The sequence below is a fragment of the Desmodus rotundus genome, chromosome 8 (genome assembly GCF_022682495.2).
Source record: "Desmodus rotundus isolate HL8 chromosome 8, HLdesRot8A.1, whole genome shotgun sequence".
Taxonomy (NCBI): Eukaryota; Metazoa; Chordata; class Mammalia; order Chiroptera; family Phyllostomidae; genus Desmodus; species Desmodus rotundus.
In genome coordinates, this window is record NC_071394.1 from 130,269,625 (window position 1) to 130,288,973 (window position 19,349).

Consider the following 19,349-nt stretch of genomic DNA (forward strand, 5'->3'; position numbering starts at 1 on the left):
CTCTCGCACGCCCCCAACCAGGCACCTGGTCCCACAACCCAGGCAAGTGCCCCAACTGGGAAGGGATCTAGTGACCTTTCCATTTGCGGGACGACACCCAACTCACTGAGCCACACCAGTCAGGGCCTTCCACCATGTCTTTCACATAACTGTCTCTTAAATACGTGTTAATCAAAGGCCTAAGGAAAGAGACTCAGGAGTAAAGGGAATTAATACTGTGCCATCCATGCAAGGGGAACCACTTCTCCAACTCACCAGTCCCCAAAGGGAGCCTTCTGAAGTGGCAATAATGGTAGCAGCTCTCGGGGTGTTATACATCAGAGCAAGTTCTCCAAAACTTCCATGGTTGTCATACTGACCAACAGAGCGAGTTTGATTATCTTTTGTTACTAAAATATCGTAAGTTCCCCTGAAAGTATAACAAAAAACAATTTCATTTATTAATTCCAACAACAAATTTAAGAACTGCCAGGTGGTATATAAATAAAAAGTATATGAGAGAAAACATTGTTATAGGGCATTCCCAACAGATTTATGCATTTAGACTCTGTATTCTGTGACCTTGCTAAACCCAATTATTAGTTCTAGTAGCTTTTTTGTAGCACTGTTAGGATTTTCTAAAGCAGGGGTGTCAAACTCATTTTCACCAGGGGCTACATCAGCCTTCCAGTTTCCTTCAAAGGGCCAAAATAATTTTAGGACTGTATAAATGTAACTACTCCTTAACAGTTAAGGAGTTGAAATTAAATTAGGCCCTTTGAAGGCAACCTCGAGGCTGATGTGGCCCCCAGTGAAAATGAGTTTGACACCCCTGTTCTAGAGGGTCATGTCATCTGCAAACAAAGAGAGTTTTACTTACTTTCCAATCTATATGCCCACATTATACACTCAATATAAAAGAGGAGAGAAAGTGCTGCATCCCATGGATTAAAATGGATTTTGAAATCAGGCCACACAACAATGTGTGACACAATGTAAAAAAGCGTACATGTAAATGTAATAAACAGTCAACTCCATTTTTGATGTTTGACTGTAATAGCTTTCAAGCCCTACCATGTCAGTTCACCTTTCTCTTCTGTCTTAGAAAGCCTCTTGCTCCCTCCGTTGGTGCTGATGGGATATTCAGATAACACAAGTGCCAGCCCATACATAAGAGTACCCTCACCCAAGTCCCACCTTCTAAATACCGTGAAGTTCCAAGCCAGTCACCCCTCCCATCTTTTTTGGACTTACTGGGAGCTTGACTTGCTCTCCCTAAAAAGCCTCATTATTTAAGTAAGAAACCTTTTTATTCCCTTAGTGTGTGTGGTATCATCAGTCAAAGCATCTGAACCAAATTTGGGGTAATAGATTTGACTGCAACAGTAAAACATAGGGGAAAAAAATGGATATACTCTGGTAATGAAACTATGGCCAGATCACTATCTTTCCAGTTTTTTTTAAAGATTTTATTTATTTATTTTTAGAGAAGGGAAGGGAGGGAGAAAAGGAGACAAACATCAATCAGTTTCCTCTTGCACACCCCCAGCTGGGGACCTGGCTTGAAACCCTGGCATGTGCCCTGACTGGGAACCAAACTGATGGCCTTTCGGTTCACAGGAATCAGCTCAAGTCACTGAGCTGCACCAGCCAGGGCTTGCTTCTGTTTTTATTTTAATTCTCTAAATTTCCTATTAAAAGCCTCCACTTGTCTGATAAAATCATAAGTATCATATGTTACACAGGAAGCAGTAATTAAAATCAATTACTAAAGTATCAATCATGTGGCACCAACTCTGCTCTTGAGAGAGCTCACCACTCAACAGGGAAGCGGACCTGTACTAGACCTGGTAGACAAGGCAAAACTAATGAGACCATGACTGGGAAACGGAATTCAGAGTCAATACTCCAGGAAACACTAGTTACTTAATTTTGGGAATGACATGAGCCATTTCAGGTCAAAGGTCAGCTACAAAGCAGAGTCTTTCCTAACCTCTCTCACTCAGGCCCTCTTCCAAATAATGGAACATATTTTTATCATTGTTGTTCCCACCACATCCATTTATAATTAATAATAATAATTATTGGATTACTTATCCATTTAAGAGTCTGTCTCTCCAACAGATGAATTTTTTGAGGTCAGGAACCATATCTTTTTACTTAAATGACAGTCTTTCCAATGTGTTAATAATTACTGTCACAGCATACGAAAGATAATCCCTCTCATTTACACATGTAACAAATCGTTCCCTTTGTAGACAGGCATTTCCACCTTTAAGCTACGGACACGTGCAGGTGGATGCTGATTTCCCAAACTGCGGGCCCACTGGGGTTCCTGAGTTGGTGGGAGAGCACACGGCAGAGCAAGGGGGAAAGGTGGCTGCTGGACGTGAGAATGTAACTTAGAAGATATTATTTGTAATATCTTTACTCCTTAAATAAAACATTTCTTCTAGCTGTTACACTGTCAGAGATACCAAGAGTCCAAAGGTTATTCAAGGAGTGAGAACATTTTCTGTGCGAGATCCGAACAAGCAAAGGCCTGACAAGAAAGGGAACCACATGAGTCTGGCATAGCTACTTGGCAGAGACTAAAAGAATCTTGGGAATTAGGGAAACAACTGGAAAAGTCTGAGTAAGTCTGTAGAGGAGATGACAGTACTGTATAAATGTTAATTTCTGACTTTTAAAATTGTTCTGTGCTTATGTAAAAGAATGTCCTATTTTTAGGAAACACACACTGAAGTATTCAGTGGTGAAAGGGCATTGTACTTGCAACTTACTCTCAAACAATAAAGCAATGCGATAAAACACTAACCTGGGGAACTAGGTTTATGAGAATTTTTGTATTATCTGTGTAAATTTCTGTATCTCTGAAATTACTTCAAAAGCAAATGTTTAAAAATAAATATGGAAGTTACTGGGTAAGGCAACATCGTATTGATCTTAAACTCTGGGGAGGGTACTCTTTTCAGCAGGGGTCATAACGAGTCCCCCAGATGACACTAACAGCTCCAGATGTCAGGGCACACTAAGGCGAGCAGGTCAAACCCACACATTTCATATTTTCCAGCATGGCTTATACCTGGAACAGAGGCAAAGGTTGACGCAGTGTCTTCACATAGAAAATGAGGCTGGGATTGAAAGATTCGTATGATAACTGAATCACAGCTCTTCTTCAGGAAATCAATTCCCTTGAACACTGACAACAGGTTTATAAAGCACATATTGCCTAACAATAAAGGAGACTTTCTACTGTAGATAGTGGAGTGTACTGAGTATGGGGTGTACTGAGGACTCAGGACTGCAATAGAAAGGGGCAGGCTGTGGAAGGAGATGGGTAAGCCCTGGGAAGCTTGTTCATCTGCCTAACTCCTCTTGGGACTGCACAAAGTACAGGGCAAAGCACTTGTCCTAAACATGAATTGTAGTAAGTGTGGCCGCACAACTGCAAAGCCCCATCTCTTACCGTTCTATGACATAAAAGTTGTCTCCGTCATCTCCTTGGTCAATAACATGCTCATCCACTTTGACTGCTCTTTCAAACATGGCATCGAGGACTTGAGAAAGCTGTTCCTGCAGGGTAAACACAAGGAGGGAAGATGGGTTTCACAGCTGCTGGAAAAAAAAATGACTATGTAGTTTGTGACTACATAGTGGGAGTCCCAAAACCATTTTATTCCCCATATCCAAGCAGAAACTTAAGGGATACTGAAACAAGAGCTTTCCTGTAACAATCCAGCTTTGTACCTCCACGTACGCAGCTCAGATGCTGAGTTTTTCTGAGGCAGCATTGTTTTGAAAAAGTGTTCCATAATTTAAGCAAACATACATATCTAAATCATGGTGCCCATTCTCTCACCACACCCACTTGCCTGCCACTGGCCCTGATGCTCCACTATTCACATGTAAAACCATATGATGCTGCCTTGTAGGTATTAATTTAACAGGATCATCAGATCTAAGGGGCTGGGATGGTGTTGGAGGTTATCTTTTGGAGTAAGTAGTCACAACTGCCCTGACTAGCCAAGCACATCACTTCACCTCTTCACTTCTTTTCATGTGCACAAAGGGGCTTAATAAATACTAAGGAAAGTATTACATAGCAGGTACTCAGTAAATTAGATCTATTATCAGATAGCTAATCCTGCTTCAGTCATTTCTATATAAACACATACAATTGTTTACTTAGCAATATTACCTGCCATAACCAGAAGATAACTGTATTGGTAAGTATAATGAATACAAAACAATGCTATTCAATTCTAACAAAACATTGGTCTCAGACTAGGGCCTCTGTCAGGCAGTGAGATCAGTGACCTTTAGAGCTCAGTAAAGAATACCAGCTTCAGCCCTGGCTAGTATGGCTCAGTGGATTGAGTGCTGGTTGGATTTCCAGTCGGGACACATGCCTGGGTTGTAGGCCAGGTCCCCAGTAGGGGGCACTTGAGAAGCAACCACACATTGATGTTTCCCTCCCTTTCTCCCTCCCTTCCCCTATCTAAAAATAAATAAATAAAATCTTAAAAAAAAAACACTCCAGCTTCAACTCAAAGAAAGACTTCTTCTTTGGAGGAATGTGGGTTGAAGACCTGGCCAGGAGGTAATTTTATTGGTGGATACTTTCATGTGATTTAGTGTTCTGTCAGTGTGACTATGCTACCTAAAATAACTGAGTATCACCAAAAAACACCACTTTCATTCTATAGTTCCGTGTATGTTGAATACTGTACAAGCTGACAAATATAAAAAGGCTGGCTCACTGCTCATATGCCGTCCACATTCATGTGGAATGTTAGCCCAGTGCTACCATCTCGTGTTTAAATAAAGTCACGTGCTGCATAACAACGTGTTGGTCAATGACAGTCTGCATACACGATGGTGGTCCAGTAAGATTACAATGGAGCTAAAGAGTTCCGATTGCCTAGTGAGGCTGCGCCACCCTAACACCGTGGCACAGCACATTACATGTGTATGGTGATGTCCGTGGGGCCGGTGGTATAAACAAACCAACTGTCAGTAGGGTCGCATACAATTTTGTACAGCACATAATACTCGATGATGATAAACAACTATGTAACTCGCTTATGTATGCACTAACTACACTTTTTACCATTAGAGTGTACTCTTTCCATTTATTAAAAGAAAGGCTTGTTGTAACACAGTATGCTGTGTTAGCCAGCAGCAGCCTCACACATCTCATGTTTATGGCATCTCCTGTTGCATCATTTTTCTTGTGTTTGATTTAATCTCCTGTTGTTTAGATATGTTTAGATACACAAAACTTCCCATTGCTTAAAGTATTCAGTACTGTAACACGCTGTATAGGCTTGTACTAGGAGCAATAGGCTACACCATGGGTCTTAGGTGTGTGGTAGGTGTGTAAAGTGTACTCTGATGTTCACATGGCGACAAAATAGCCTAATGATACATTTCTCAGAAGGTATCCCTGTCATTAAGCAACGTATTTGTATGGGAACAAATTCAGATTTTCATGTACAATACAGACCAAACACACACATCTATACCTGGCTGTGTCTGGCCTGGGGGCTGTGCATTGGCAGCCTCTTGTTCTGAGTAACTTTTCTGCCCTGGACTCTTTAAAAACACCAGTGTCATGAGATACAGAATAGGTGCTAGGGGAGCATTCTAGGTTAGAGGGGACTGAAATGACACCGTGACAACCAAAAGCAACATGGGATTCAGCATTTGAAAATCAAAACCAAAAAGCTATAGAGAACTTCACTGGGAAAATCTGAATATGGACTGTATGTTAGGTAACATTATCACACCAATATTAAATTTCTTGAGTTTAATAATAGTACTGTATTAATGTAGGAAAATATCTTTGTTCTTGGAAAATACATCTTCAGGAAAAAGCAGTTTATATGTTCTTACTAAGCATGTATACACATGCATGTGAGAGAAAGAGTAAATGGAACAAAATGTTAACTGTCAGTCTAGGTAAGAGGTGTATGGCTGTTCATGGTACTATTCTTTTGACTTCCTGTAAATTTGAAAATTTAAAAACAGGAACTTTTAAACTTTTAAAAATTGAGATAAATACATTTACCAGGATGGCTAAAATTTAAATAGACAGACAATATTAAATGTTGGTAAGGATAAGGAGCAACTGGGAATCTCACATATTGTTGGAAGGAATGAAAAATGATACAACTGCTTTCAAAAAGACCTATTTTTATAAAATCAAATAAATACCTATCCTATGATTCAGCAATTTTGTCCTCAGGTAACTCTTCAGAGAAATGGGGAAAAAAGTTCACAGAAAGACTTGTACAAAATAGCGTTATTTGCAACAGCTAAAAAATGAGAAATAGGTCGGGCATCCATCAACAGAAAAATGGATGAGCAAACTGGCATTTTTATGCAATGGAATGCTACTCAGCAATAAAAAGGAAAGAACTATCATCACCAGCAATGAGACATACTGACTTCACGGACCCCTTAATATGATTCTCTGAGAAGGACACAATATAATTTCTGTGGGACTCTGGACAAAAATGTGTAACTGTTTCCCAATCATGAGGAAACACCAGACTAATTCAAACTGAGGTACATTCTATGAGATAATTAAGAAGTACTCTTCAAAGTGCCAACATTACAAAAGATTTAGAAAGAACTGAAAACTGTCACAGATTGGAGTAGACTAAGAATAAATAACAACTAAATGCTATGTGGGATTATGGATTAGACCCTTAACCAGAAAACAGAACAAAACAAAACATTAGTGAGAAAAAGTGAAATTTGCATGAGGTGCTGAAGGTTTGTAGTTTAAACAGTATTGTAATGATATTACTTTCCTGGTTTTGATAATTGTACTATGATATATATAAGATATTAATATTGGGGGAACTGGTTGAGGAATATATGAGATCTCTGTGCTACCTTTGCAACTTTTTTTGTGAGCTTAAAACTAGTCCAAAATAGCCCTGGCCAGGTAAGCTCAGTTTGTTAGAGCCTTGTCCCCCCAGAGGGGCAAGAAATGATCATGAAGGGGCATGAGGAACTTTCTGGAGTGGTGGCAATGTTCTATATCTTTTTTTAAGATTTATTTTAAATTTTATATTTTAAAAATATTTTATTTATTTACTTTTAGAGAGAAAGGAAGGGAGTGAGAAAGAGAGGAAGAAAAAACATGCAAGAGATACATCTATCAGTTGCCTCTCACATGCCCCCAACTGGAGACCTGGCCTGCAACCCAGGTCCATGCCCAGACTGAGAATCAAGCTGGCAACCTTTCAATTTGCAGGATGATGCTCAATCCACTGAGCCACACCAATCAGGGTGACTATATCTTAATAGCAGTTTGGATTACTAAGTGTGTGATTCAGTCAAACTTCCGTGAATGCATACTTAAAACATTAAAAAATTATAAGCAAGCATTAAGCTCTAGTTCATGACATGCATGCCAAAGTATTTAAGGGAAAGAATATTGATACCTTCAATTAACTGTGAAATGCACTGCCTAAAATAAGATGGGTTAATACAGGAGTCAACAAACAGCTGCCTATTTTTCTAAATAATTTTTATTGGAGCACAGCCACACCCTTTCATTTATGTATTGTCTATGGCTGCTTTCCTGCTATAATAACAAAGTTGAGTAACTGTGGTGGAATATCTACTATCTGGTTCTCTAAGAAAAAGTCTGCCAATCCATTTGCTGAGGGATGGGTAGTTAGATGGTATATAACACAGCAAGCATAGTAAATGTTAATCAAAGTAGTGAACAAATGCTTGTTCCATAAAATTCTTTCAACTTTGTTGTATTTGAATATTTTCATGATAAAATGTTAGAAAAATATAATTACCGGTAAGTCTGAAAATTCAGTTACCAATTTTCAAGCTAAAATGGTATTCTCCAAAACTAACAAAACTCTATTAAATTGACATAGCAACTTCCCTTAGAACATCTAATGGTATTAAGCTTACAAGGGGTTTTATTCACAGTAGATGAAGAAGCAACTCCCCTTTCCGTTGATACAGATGGGTCATCTAGAGAAAACAGCCGACAGACAGTATTTCTCACAACCAGCCTTTCCTTGGGCTCATGGTCCTTGTTTTGTTTTATTCAGCCTGAGTCTAATAGAACTCTGATTAATGTTCCAGGCATTCCTAAAACCACAGAGCTAGCAAACAGATTGGTTTAGCAGGGATGGTTGGTCCCCTTGACTGATACATCACAGATTCATGTATGGCCAGCCAGATTCCCAGGGAGGGCTTATGGGAATGTCTTCAGAAGACTTATTTGCAGGAGCTGGGTAGTAGTAGAATTCTAATCCCAGCCTTCCTGTTTCTGTACATTTGGGGGCTCCCCAGTAGGTCTAGCACCTCAGCTATTCATGTAGCTTCAGCAGGTGGCCCCTCAAAGTAGAGAGGACAGAGGAAATTTGAAGACTGTCTTCAGGAGGTAGTCCCTGCTCTCTATCTCCGCCAAGGGAGGGAAAACAAGCCTACACAGAGATCCCTCTACTGGGGCCCAGTACACACAACTCTGTGTACACCCGATGCCTGAGGTTTTCAATGGGAAGTAACCCCAAAAGTTGCCCCACACCTAAGGTCTGAGAAGCAGTCACATACTTCCAGATACAGATGAAGAGACTCCATGCTGGCATCTTGGGAGAAATTATTCTGTAGCATGAATTCAGACCCTTCAAACTAAGCCAGGGCCATGCAAACCTGAGCATTCTCTTTTTACGTGACCAAACTGCACGGCCCTCAAATGGTACTGTCTGGAGGAAGTGTCAAAGCAGCTCTGAGAAAAGCTAAAGTCACCTGAAAAGCTCACAACACAACGCAAATATCTGCAAGTAAGATGAACCTAAAGTTTTATGCCTCACATAACTATGGTTAAGACACTAAAAACTGTTTAAATGACAAAGGAAAAAAGCTAAAAGATAAAAATATTTTTTCAAATTATAAGAGACAATTTTTCTAGAAAATCACATAGGGAGAAGTGAGCCAGCTGGCCTATGCAGGCTCAGGAAACAAGTTACAGAAGCAAAATAAAGGGACAAAAATATTTTAAAAATCAATGTTACCTGATCAAGATTTTTGAAAAGGAGAATATCTTTGCAAGCTTCCTGAAGTCTGCATCTCTGTTCATCAGTTTTAGGATGAATCACCTGTCAATACAAATAAAACCAAGGAAATTTTAAATTCCATTTTAAAATCTTACTTTACTTACAAATTGGTATATTTCTCTCTCCTAAAAAGTGGGAAAAATTAAGAGTATGTTTAATATAATTTCAAATGTATATAAATTCCAAGCAGTGTCCTGATTGTGAAGGGTGATATCATAGGGATGAAGAGCACCCACCTTGGGGCCTGAAAAGCACCGACTGTGTAGCTGCTAGCCAGTTAGCTGCCCTCCCTGGCCCGAAGCCTCAGAGTCCTCATTCGTAAAGCAGAGGACTCTAGATTTGTTCATTCAACAAATACTAGGCATCTGCTAGGTGCCAGGCACTGTCCTACCTCTGGGGACACAGCAGTGAACATAGAGACAAACACACATGCTCTTGTATTCACTAAATACATAAAAATATGTTGAAGAGTTATAAGGCTCAGCAGGAAAATAAGGTAGGGAAGGGTATCTGTGTGCATGTGTCCAGATGTGGCCTCACTGAGAAGATGACATTTGTGTAAAGACCTCAAGGAAGTGAGGATAGCCTGAGGGAGGGAGTCATGTTGGCCATCTCTGTGGGAACAGCACTTCAAGCTAAGGGAACAGCAAGTAAAAACAAGACCTTATGGTAGGTAAATAGCATGTTCAAAAAATGGCCAGGAGACAGGTGCAACTAATGCAGAGTGAGGGGGAGAGACTGGGAAGAGGCCAGGTTGGGGGATTGGGTGTGGGTGATGCCCAAATACAGAGAGCATTGTAGGTCACAGAACTGGAACTTTTCTCCAGTGACATGGGGGCAATTTAAAGATTGTGACTGAGGAAAGGAAAAGATCTAATGTTTTTAAAGGCTCACATTAGGTGCTGAGTAAAGAACAGCCTTGAGAAGAAAGGGTGAAAGCCAGGAAGCTACTGTCATTATCCCATTGCCAGATGGTGGTAGTTAGGAACACGGTGGTAGCAATGGAGGTGATGAGAAGTTGTGGAATTTTGGCTGTTTTGAAGACTGAGCCCAACAAATCTGCTGAAAAATTAAACATGGGTGTGAAAAAATGAGAGGAACAGAGGGTGACCCTAAAGTTTTGGGCCTGAGCAACTGGAAGGATAGTACTGCCATGAATTGAGCTGAAGACGACTATGGGTGAAAAGAATGTTTAAAAGGAGAGAGAATCAGGAATTCATGTTAAGTTTGAGTCGTCTGTTGAAATCTAGGCAAACATGGAAAGTAAACAATGGCTATATAAGCTAGAACTCAAACATCAACAAGTATCAGTAATCATTATTATTAGCAGCAGTAGTAGTAGTGGTATCTATAAAATTAGAGACATGCCCTGGCTGGAATGGCTCAGTGGACTGAGCGCCAGCCTGCAAACCAAAAGGTCGCTGGTTCAACTCCTGGTCAGGACACATGCCTGGGTTGTGGCCCCCAGTTGGGGGTATATGGAGGCAACTGACTGATGATGTTTCTCTCCCTCTTTCCCTCTGTCTAAAAATAAATAAATAAAATTCTTTAAAAAATTTATTAAAAAAACAAATAAAATTAGAGTTGTCATAAAGATTAAACAAGTTAATATATGCAGTGTTTAAAACAGTACCTGACATTTAGTAGATACTCAAAACTATTACTATTATTATATTCAACATTTATTGAACTAAAAAATAATTTTTGCTAGTACTGCTGTTATTTATAATTGAGAGACCCATCAAGCTCTTTCTTAAGTATTGTCTTCATCCTAAAAAGAAAGGTACATCATGTAATCTAACCAGAAATAACATATCCAAAGTGTGAAGCATTTTGAATAAAGTTAGTAAAAAAATCAATTGAACTTTTAAAAGTCATCAGGAATTTTATAATATCCAGAATAAAAATATTTTTAAAAATCTACGTCTATTATATTCACACAATGGTAGCATTTTATTATTAGAATACTCCAGAAATCCTTACTAGGCTATTCATTTTAAGGCATTCTTGAAAGATCATCAGTTTCTTTTATAACATCAATCTTTTAAAAATGATGCTTCACACTCGCTTTTATAGAAGTAATTTGTTAACTGTACAAGAATTTGAAAACCTAAATTTTTTAAAATGCACCCATAAGTCAACCACAGTTCTGCTACAACCACTGTTAACCTCTGGGATACAGCCTTCCAGAAATAATTGTACAAAGAGATCCAACTGTTAAGGAATAAATTCTCCTTCAGGTCACTGCTGAGCCAGTTGTCCTGACTGTGCTTCAGGCTTTGATAGGTATAGCCGGGCACCCCTTCTTACCAATAACTCAATCAATCTTGCTTTCATTCTTCTTTTTAAAATTTTTATTATTTTTCTTTTTTGAAAGATTTTATTTATTTATTTTTAGGGGAGGGATGGAGAAATACGGGCAGAGAACCATCGATGCGCCAGAGAAATATTGACCGGTTGCCTCTTGCACACCCCCTACCCCCCATACTGGGGGACCTGGCCTGCAACCCAGGCATGTGCCTGGAGCAGGAATTGAACCAGCGACCCTCTGGTTCATAGGCTGGCACTCAGTCCACTGAGTCACACCAGCCATGGCTTATTTTTCAATTTCAGTTTACATTCAATATTATTTTGTATTAGTTTCAGGTGTATAATTCTTCTTAATATTTGTCAATCTGTTAGATAAAAAAATGGCATCATCTTGAGGTTTTAATTTGTATGTAATTATCAGCATGATTTGATTTGGCATGTAGAGGAGTAGGGGAGTAAGTAGGTTATAAAACAATTCTACCTAGTACCCTTTGCTGTAGTTCTTACCCTTGGATCAGTATCTTCCTCTTCCTCATCAGGGTTATAGGTCTCAGCACAAACTAAATTTGGAGAGAAAAAATAGAGAAAAATAAATAAAACAGATGTGTGCTTTTACTAGGAAAATAGGAAGTGAACACAATTACCTTTTATTCACTCTTTGCTAAAGCTGTAGTGATTTTTTAAAGCCCTTCTTTCAATTAACAAATATAGTAAATACCTACTAACGCCAGGCATTCTGTTAGGTGCTGAAAAGCCAGGTTTCTAGGGATTTGTAGTTCCAAATAGGAGAGAGATGATAAAATACAGGATGGGTCAAAAGTGGTTTACAGTTATTCATATGGAAAATAATGCAATAATTAATAAATAATACTATAATAAGCTATGTTTCATGTACTCACAACTGTAAATATATATTTTTTTAAGATATTTTTATTTATTTATATTTTTTAGAGAGAAGAGAAGGGAGGGAGAAAGAGAGAGAAACATCAATGTGTGAGAGATTGCCCCTCACACACCCCAAGCAGGGACCTGGCCCACAACCCAGGCTCGTACCATGACTGGGAATCAAACTGGTGACGCCCTGGTTCACAGTCCAGTGATCAACCCACAGAGCCACACCAGCCAAGGAGCATAAACACACTTTTGACCCACCAGGTATATCATCTACTAAACCCTACTGTAGTGCCAAGGACAAGCAAGGAGGTGCTGTCTCTGCTGAGTTATGAAGCAGGGGTGGAAAACCACAAAGTACAATATATGCAACATATTCATATGGATATGGAGTGATTACGAACAGAATCAATTAAAATAACTCGCCATCATTATGTACATGAATGACTTAAAAATAAGAATGAATTTCCGACAAAATAAATACCTCATAGCATGCTCAGTTCTAGATATATTACATAAATCTAAAACCATCTTGATTTTCTTTGTAGGTAACCTGTGTTTATGCCAGTTGCCTGTAGGACTTGTCTTTGTCATAATTTAAGATTTAAAAAATATTCACTGAGCAATTGTTTATGATAGCAAAAATATCATAAATGATATTAAGTATACATTTGAATAATACTGCTAAGAAAAAATGAGGAAGAGTTCCACAGGCTAACAGATAGTGAGTTCTAAGGAAAAAAAGCAAGGTGAAAAGCATATGTAATATGCCATCCCTTCAATAAGAAAGGACTTCTATGGGAGAATAGGAGAGCTAAAAAAGGAGGCGGGAGGGAATAAACATAAAAATTTCAATATATATACAATTTTTTTACCTATTCAATTTTCCAAAAGGAAAAAAAAAGGGATAAACAATTTTATTAGTTTCTGAGTAATAAAATATTACTTACTCAGAAAGTAATATAATGGTTTCCTAGCGGGTTGGCAGAAACAAAGAAAAAGAAGGTATAGGGAAAGGAATAAAATTTCTCTGATAAAATTCTTTTATACAGTTTTAACATTTAAGTCATATGAAATATTTTATATACTTAAAATCAAAATTAAATCGATACAGATGGAGGAATTCTACAACTGAATACAAAGAGAAACAGACTAAAATTTAAGGGGGACAAATAACATGTACATGTCTGAGTTTTCAACGGTTCAAGGACTGAATCACTGACAGCCCAAGCAGCAATTCATGAACTACCAACAACTGTGCCTCTGGAGATGTCACCATATTCTCCACCACTCACATTGATCCTACAGATATCAAGGAATATTACTAATCTTTTGGGGGCCAGGGGATGCAGGCAGGGATGAACAGGAACGGGAGATGATCACTCACCAGTCTTTGCGCCAACCTTAACCTCTACTATACTTCCTCTCTGTAAATAACTGTCTATACATAAGAACACATCCTTCAATCTCCTTTGGACAGACTTTGGTGTACAACGTTACATATGCACACGACAGAAAGAGTAAATGTGGCAAAATGTTAACTGGTCAGTCTAGCTAAAAGTCTTTCTGAATGATAAGGTTTTCCCAAAGAAAAGGATTAAGGGACAAAAAGAGTAAATGTAGGGTTGAGAAACATTCTCAGAACAAGGCGAAATAAAAGAATGCGACACATACAGCTTGCATAGCAATCCTGAAATACATTAACACCGCAACTATAAAACCAAATAAACTCTAGATGTTATTATAACCTGCTAATAAAAGTCTTTTCTTTATAAACAAACGAACAAACTCTGGATGTATCCAAAAGTCAAACATTTTAATTACATGAAAAACTTTTAGAAAATATACTCATCAGCTCTATGAAAAAAGGAGGACCTCCTCAGCTTAGGAGCAATCTTGAAAAAAGAGGAGAGGTGCCCTGGCTGGTGTGGCTCAGTGGACTGAGAGCTGGCCTGTGAACCAAAGGGTTGCCGGTTCGATTTCCAGTCAGGGCACATGCCTGGGTTGCAGGCCAGGTCCCCATTGGGGGACGTGAGAGGCAACCACATGCTGATATTTCCCTCTCTTTTTCCCTCTCTTTCTAAAAAGAAGTAACTAAAATCTTTTTAAAAATTAAAAAAAAAAAAAAGAAAAAAGAGGAGAGGATGTATATATTCAATAAATATTTGCTGAGTGCTGGCTATGTGCCAGGCAGTGTATAAAGTACTAGTTATATAATGGAAATTTTGAGTAAATAAAAAAGTAGCAAAATTAAAATAAATAGCACAACCAATATGGAAAACTTCGCATTAAAATTTCAAATGGCTAAAAATCATGACAGAAATTTACTCAAACTTACAAAAATAATCTAGACTATAAGAGATAAAAGGGTCAAGTATTACCAAACTAGTTCCATACAAAAAAATAAAAACAGACTTCCCATGTTTGGAAAACACTCATTTTTATTAATAATTATCAATGGAATGTCAAATAAAAACTATCTGAGGTACTATTTTACATCTAAACTAAAGAAGTAGTCCATAAATATATGAAATCTTTAAAGGAGTAGGCACTGCACACGTTAGTGAGATGGTTTTGGAAAAGTGGCCTTTGCGGGCTACTTTTCTCCCTGCAGCCTATTCTACAGACTGTCTCCAGAAAGCAACACACAGAAAAAGCCAATGCAATGCTTAGTCACTGACTGGGGAATGCCACTCCCAACACTGTAACTGAGGAAGTAATTTAAGTGGTTCAAAAATGTATGCAAGAAGTTAATGGCAGCATAATCTAAAAAACCAGAAATAGTAATATTAAATGTAGTTTTTTTGAAGCCACAATTATAAACATGGAAAAATATTAATGACATAATAATTAACTAATTACAGCAACACAAAAATATATACATATATACTCAGAACTTAAAATGAAACAGAATGAAGGAATCAGGTAGTTTTAATAAATGCAAACTTTTTATTAAAAAGATCAGCTTGTTTTTATTTAAGATAATCCTATCTTAAAATAGCATTGTAGCAGTATGTTTTGAAAGAGAACACATACCTGATACTCTCCGGTCAAATCTACTAGGAATTGGAACTGCAAAAGAAAGAAGAAACATTTAGTCATCATCATGTCATATGACCCCATTTTTATCCTCCCTTTTTGCAAAGATCTTTGGCAATAAACTAAGCACCTTAATACCAAATGATGGGTCATTCTAGCTTGATGGGTATGGGAGAGGTTCCTTCCATCATTTGAAATACCAATGCCTGTCACTTTGGTAGATGTATGAAATGTACAGGTCTCATGGATTTTCATAATTAAAGCCCCACTAAACTTTAGTATACAACCTAAAATTATAAAACACATATTGACACAATTGAGCATGAGTGATATCAGAGGATACCTCACAAGAGGTTAGATATCAAGATTACAGAACAAAATAAGAACAGTATGTTTATAACAATTAAAGACACGAAGGTGTCAAAAGCATAAAGAATAAGATACAACCAAAAACAACCAGGGAGATGTGAAATCAACAACAACCTGAACTTCTAGGGGAAAAAAAACATAGTCACAAATTTAAAAACTATAATGCAAGGTACACTCTCTTGCTATACAATATCTAAAAATGCTGAAAAAATCATTTTCAAGCATCACTACCAACAATCAACCACAATGATATTAATTTAAATGTACAGGTGTAAATCAGAAGGGCAATTAGAAAATACCTTGAGACAAAAGAAAACAAAAACACAATATACCAAAATTTATGAAATGCCCTGAAAGCAGTGCTGAGGGAATTTACAGCTGTAAATGCCTACATTTAAGAAAGATCTCAAATTAATAACCTAATTGTACAACTTAAGGAAGTAGAAAAAAGAGCAAAATAAACTCAAAACTAGCAAAGGGAAGAAAGCTACAATGGTAGAAGTCAGACTTCTCTGAATATACCTTATGCCATACATTTGACTTTGGAACCATACAAATATTTTACAAAATTATACGATTAAATTTGAAAAAGCAATCCCCAAAATATAAAGCAAAATTAACTGTATTCGGTATATTAAATTGGGAACCAAAAGCACACAGCGAACTATTTCAACTGACTTGACTGGACACCCTAGTGGGGTATATCCTAAAGATAACAAGAACTCAAGAAAATCTTAATTTTCAGAAATCATACTGTTAGCCTTAGGATTCTGAGACTGTTTTGTGTGTGCTATGAGATGAAGAAAGAGAGCGACTTTTTAAAAAAGATTTTATTTATTTATTTATTTTTAGAGAGAGGGGAAGGGAGGGAGAAAGAGAAGGAAAGAAACATTGATGTTCAAGAAAAATTGATCAGTTGCCTCTCACCCTCCCCAACCAGGGACACTCTCCAACCGAGGCATGTGCCCTCACCGGGAATCAAACTGGCAACCTTTTGCTCTGCAGGATGACTCTCAACCAACTGAGCCACACCGGTAAGGGCAAGAGAGTAATTTTGTTGTTAAATACTGGGATTTTCTGGAATTAGAAAAGGGATATACTTATATTGAGTAAAAACACTATAGTCTTGAACTTAAATGAAAAATATGACTAACCCCAATACCAATGACCATCCCTACCATCCAGATCGTGGTCTCTACTATTTTTGCCTAAAGAGAAATAGGGTACTTTGAAGAAATTACTAATCCCCAGTCTGGAACTAAAGATGTAGCACTACTGGAAAATCTACCAGAAATCAAGGATTCACGAAAGAAACAAAGGTCACATCTCAAGGGAGTTAGGTGGAAACATGAAGAGGTTCCCACTACATAAAGATGGGATAACATGAGCATCAAATAAGAACAAAATGGCAATAGATTAAAATATCAGAGCCCTGGCTGGTGTAGCTCTGTGGATTGAACATGGGCTGCAAACCAAAGGGTCGCCAGTTCAATTCCCAGTCAGGGTACATGCCTGGGTTGCAGGCCAGGTCCCCAGTACAGGGCTTGCAAAAGGCAACCACACATTGATATTTCTCTCCTTCTCTTTCTCTATTCCCTTCCCCTCACTCTAAAAATAAATAAATGAAATCTAAAAAAAAAAAAAAATCAGATAAAAGTAGTTCCTTGAGTTTATATTGATATTTTTTCAGACTTCATTGGTCATCTTTGGAGCATGCTAGAGAAGGAACTTATTATTTTGAATCCAGGTAAATAAAAGACTCAAGCACTTATCCTGCTTTTCCTGAATAAACTATACTACAGGTAACGTGAGAATTAATGAGTGGAACTTTTTTTTACAGAAGTATTCCGTCTTATGCATAAGAAAGGAATGATAGAACAATGCCCATAGTCTAGACAGTATTGACATGATCATCAGCCTCATAAATGAGACCAGTAGCTTCATATGCCTTCTAAGGGAAACACATCAACAACTACAAAATGGTTGGTGGGGGGAAGAAGGGGAGACAAACCTGAATTTGACTAAGGCTGTATAGCAATGGTTCTCAAACTTTAGGGTGTATCAGAATCATCTGAAGAATTACTTAAAACATATTGCAGAAAACCATCTTGAGTCTCTGTTCAACAGGCCTGTAATGAGGACAAGCAAAAATTTGTATTTCTATCAAATTTCCCAGGTTGATGCTGATGTTTTTGATCCTGGAACTTCACTTTGAGAATTATTGCTCTAGCACTAATTAGAATTTAGAGGAAAAATACAGAACAGAGGAACTTTAGATACAAACACCACAGGATGCAATCAGCAAGCTCCAGATTGTGAAAAAAAATCTATAGAAATTTTCTTTCATAAGTAGACTTCAAAGGGGAAAAAAAGGAGAGACATACTGAGAAAGATCCTATACATTGAAAGAGACTTAAGAGATACAGCAGCCAAATATAACCTATGGATCTTATTTGAAGATGTATGGAGAAGTTTGAACACAGATTGAATATTTAAGGAATTATGGTTAATTATCTTAGATGCAGTAAAAAGTTTGTGGGTATATTTTTTAAATTATGTTTTATTGGTTATGCTATTATAGTTGTCCTGATTTTCCTCCCTTTGCCAACCTCATCCCAGCACCCCCACTCCCTCAGGAGCTCATGTCCATGGGTCAAATTAGCGATGTTTTCTTTCATTATTTTTTCAAATCAATTTCCAATTTCTTGCTTTCTCTCTTCTCCTTCTGGCACTCCTGTGATGCAAATGTTGGGCCTCTGGAAGTTGTCCCAGACGCTGCTTATACTATCCTCATTTTTTTTTTTTTTGATTCTTTTTTCTTCTTCTTGTTCTGATTGGTCGTTTTTTTGCTTCCTTATGTTCCAAATCATTGATTTGATGCTCAGCTTCATCCACTCTACTGTTGTTTCCCTCTACATTTTTTTTTTAAGATTGTATTATTTATTTTTAGAGAGGGAAAAGGAGGGAGAGAAACATCAATGTGTGGTTGCCTCTCATGCACCCCCTACTGGGGACCCGGCCTGCAACCCAGGCACATGGCCTAGACTGGGAATCAAACTGGTGACCCTTTGGTTCACAGGCTGACACTCAATCCACTGAGCCACACCAGCCAGGGAAAATTGTTCTTTATTTCAATTAGTGTATCCTTTGTTTCTGACTGGATCTTTTTTATGCTGTTGAGGTCCTCACTAAGTTCACTGAGCATCCTTATAACCAGTGTTTTGAACTCTGCATCTGATACACTGCTTATCTCCATTTCATTTAGCTCTTCTTCTGGAGTTTTGATCTGTTCTTTCATTTGGGCCATGTTTCTTTGTCTCATTTTGGCAGCCTCCCTGTGTTTCTTTCTATGTATTAGGTAAAGCTGCTCTGACTCCGTATCTTGATAGTGTGGCCTAATGTAGTAGGTGTTCTATGGGGTCTGGTGGTAGGCACGACCTCCCCTATCACCTAAGCTGGGTACCCGAGGTTCGCCTTCCGTGTGGGCTGAGTACACCCTCCTCTTGTAGTTGAGCCTTGGTTGCTGTTCGCAGATCAATGGTAAGGATTTACCCAGGCTAGTCAGCTGCAAGGATTGTCTGTGACCACTTCCCACAACCCTCCACCTTCCGTGGACGATCAGCTGTGCAGGGGACAGGGTGGTGGTGCTCCAACATGGTC

General features: G+C 38.2%; 1 protein-coding gene across 2 annotated transcripts in view; it reads right to left on the minus strand.

Moving 5' to 3' along the window:
• PRKAR2A (protein kinase cAMP-dependent type II regulatory subunit alpha) overlaps window positions 1-19,349 on the minus strand; it is a 43,565-nt gene that overhangs the window by 13,665 nt on the left and 10,551 nt on the right. For both annotated transcript variants that reach the window (XM_045199783.2, XM_024565769.3), the window contains exons 2-6: window positions 15,318-15,353; window positions 11,898-11,950; window positions 9,039-9,122; window positions 3,449-3,555; window positions 256-409 (exon numbers count right to left, since the gene is read on the minus strand). In XM_045199783.2, coding sequence (XP_045055718.1) covers window positions 256-409; window positions 3,449-3,555; window positions 9,039-9,122; window positions 11,898-11,950; window positions 15,318-15,353 — 434 coding nt within the window. The remainder of the gene's footprint in view (window positions 1-255; window positions 410-3,448; window positions 3,556-9,038; window positions 9,123-11,897; window positions 11,951-15,317; window positions 15,354-19,349) is intronic.